Below are 2,881 nucleotides of genomic sequence, written 5' to 3' on the forward strand. Positions count from 1 at the left end.
ATCTATCTATCTATCTATCTATCTATCTATCTATCTATCTATCTATCTATCTATCTATCTATCTATAGTTTTAGTCTGTCTAGTCGATAGTCTGTTGCCAAGTCTATACTGTAGCCTAAAGTCCAGATAATAGTCGACTATGGTAAACTGTTTATTATGTCCATCAATATTTTATAATTTTTATCGATGTTTTTTTCGTATTGTTATCAATAAAATGTCACCTGAAATATTTTTTAAAATTTGTATAATTATTCTAATTTATATTCTAAAAGAAATAAACTCTGATTTTCAGGAAGCTAATGATAAAGAAATAGAAGTGGTGACTATAGAACCTCGCATTGTAGGTGGTTATCGTCCAAATGACTCCCCTCTAACAAAATATATTGTCTCTATTCGGCAACAAACGGAAACGGAAAGAAGTTTTGGTTATACACATTTCTGTGCAGGAACCATAATAGCGGCTAATAAAATTTTAACTGCAGCTCATTGTATTTTTCGAAATGGCAAAATATCATCGGCTTCGTCATTTAAAGTAGTGGCAAAAACTCCAGTACGTTTGAATAAAAATAGTCGGACACAAGAAATAAATATAAAGAGGATCATAGGACATGCCCAATATTCAGATAGTACTTTGTTCCACGATATTGCTTTATTGATTTTGAGTGAAAATATTTTATTGGATTCTAAATTTGCTGCGAAAATTTCTTTACCCCAAAAAAACTATGAAGCAGAGAAAATGTGCTCCGTTATTGGTTGGGGAAAATTATATATGGTTTGTTTTTAACCTATCTTATTTCTAACTACTTTAAGTAAATAAATATTTAGTTTATTACAGCATGGTCCCTTGGCCAATGAATTAGTTCATGTGGACTTACATTTGCATTCGAGAAAATATTGTAGGAGAAGATATCCTAATTTCAGTGGTAAGAAAATTTGTGCTTCAAATATCTACGATAAGGGAAAAGATTCTTGCGTGGGAGATTCTGGAGGACCTTTGATTTGCAATGGTAATTTCATTTATAAGTGTATATAGTTTATGTAGTTAATAATTCTTTGTACTTTCTTGATTAGATGTCATTGCAGGAATTGTTTCCTACGGTTATGGTTGTGCCTCAGGTGAAGCTGGTATTTACACTAATGTTTTCAAATATATAGACTGGATCAACAAATACTCTGGACAAGACAATCACAAGCCAATTTTAATAATGATTGTATTAAGTTGTTTTCTAAATGGATATTTTACATAAAATTTTCTAAAAAAAAATTTTTAAATTATCTTTTTTAAGAATATCAAAAAATATGCTTTTAACTAGAAAATAAAAAAATTATGTAATAATTGCTTATAAAATCTCTAGCATAAGAAAATTAAAAAAAAAACGACAAATATTCAAATCAAAATACATTTTCTTGGTCACGTTCTCAACTAAATCAATTAAGTTGTCATAATAAAAAGAAACGCAAGAAAATATGTTTGTGTTTTTTTTCACGACTATTATTTACATTTGTTCAAACATCCTGATAGTATTTATTTAAGAAATGGAAATTTAAGTAGAAATATATAAACGAAACATTTGTTTAGTTCATCAATGAAGCTAAAAGAATTTTTCTATTATTTACTTATTATTCATTTTCTATGCCAAATTGCCACTTGTGTATAAATGTAACTTTGCATAAGAATAGATTTTTCTTAAAGATTTACTTTTTTTTTACCAAATTACATTTACAATTGAAACCAATTGAAGGAAAACACATTTCAAAAGAAGAAAACAAAAAAAAAAAAGAAATAAAAATGCTGTTGGCTGTCTTAACGACAATGCTTACAGAGTCTATTACATTTCCCCTTTCTTTAATAAAATCATGAAATGTACATTTATAGCCAAACTCATGAATAGTTAAACCTTGCTTCTTGGGTTGTTTCAAAAGTTCTGATCAAAATATCACAGTCCTTTTGTGTCTATGAATAAAGATGGTCCATTTAGAAAAATGTTAAACATTTTCTACATAATAAGAAGTAATATCCTTAAAAATAATCTTCTTGCTAACCTTGTAACTTTTAGAACTACTTACATATGTAAGTAATATAATTTTTTACAGCATATGTACATTAGGGTGGCCCTAAAGTTGATGATGTTCCCAACGAAAATGAAAATTTAGTTCATTCTAACTTAGAATTTCTAAGATACCATTTCTCAAAATTTTTCTTCTGACGTCATTATTTGGTGAGCTGGATCAAAGGATAAAAATGTCAAACAATGTCAATTTTGATGTCAAGCTAACAAAAAGAGTTGTAAAATATTTTGTGTTATTTTTAGTTTATTCTGTCAGGATGAAAAGATGTATTAAAAATCTTTACATTTTTTTTTTGGAAAACTTAAAATCGAAAATTTTAAAAGATTTTTAAGAATAAGAATTTTTAAAGACCTTTTAGACAGATTTTAATCCTAACAGTATAAAATAAATATAATATAAAATATTTCCCAACTCTTCTTGTTGGCTTGATGCCAAATTTTACATTGTATTATTAGACCTGGTTCACACTGGAAAACTTTTGTTGAGAAACTTTTGATTCTGTGTGTGAGAGAAAGAGATGGTTAATATTTCTTTCTCTTTCTCTCACACACAAAAATCAAAAGTATTTCAAAACATTTTTCGAAAAAAGTACTTTTTAAAACTTTGAAGTCCTATTAAAAGGATACAGGATCACGAAATGAAAAACAAATTATTTCCCTTAAATTTATAGCATCAGACGTATATCATTCGGTTCTTGTCTAACGAATTATTTTCATTTTGTGTCGGACGGTGTAATTTCACCGATTTTTTTTATTTTTTTATTATTTTTATTTTTTTTTTACGAAATTCAATATTTGTATTTAAATATTTT

At 27.2% G+C, this 2,881-nt stretch overlaps 1 protein-coding gene across 1 annotated transcript; it reads left to right on the forward strand.

Moving 5' to 3' along the window:
• The first annotated feature begins 210 nt into the window (after window positions 1-210).
• On the forward strand, window positions 211-1,466 carry LOC111687395 (chymotrypsin-2-like). Its single transcript, XM_023449833.2, has 3 exons — window positions 211-772; window positions 836-1,007; window positions 1,072-1,466. The coding sequence occupies exons 1-3, from the start codon at window positions 215-217 to the stop codon at window positions 1,245-1,247; spliced, it is 906 nt and encodes a 301-aa protein (XP_023305601.2). The 5' UTR covers window positions 211-214; the 3' UTR covers window positions 1,248-1,466.
• Window positions 1,467-2,881: the final 1,415 nt, after the last annotated feature.

The sequence above is a fragment of the Lucilia cuprina genome, chromosome 3, assembly GCF_022045245.1.
Source record: "Lucilia cuprina isolate Lc7/37 chromosome 3, ASM2204524v1, whole genome shotgun sequence".
Lineage (NCBI taxonomy): Eukaryota > Metazoa > Arthropoda > Insecta > Diptera > Calliphoridae > Lucilia > Lucilia cuprina.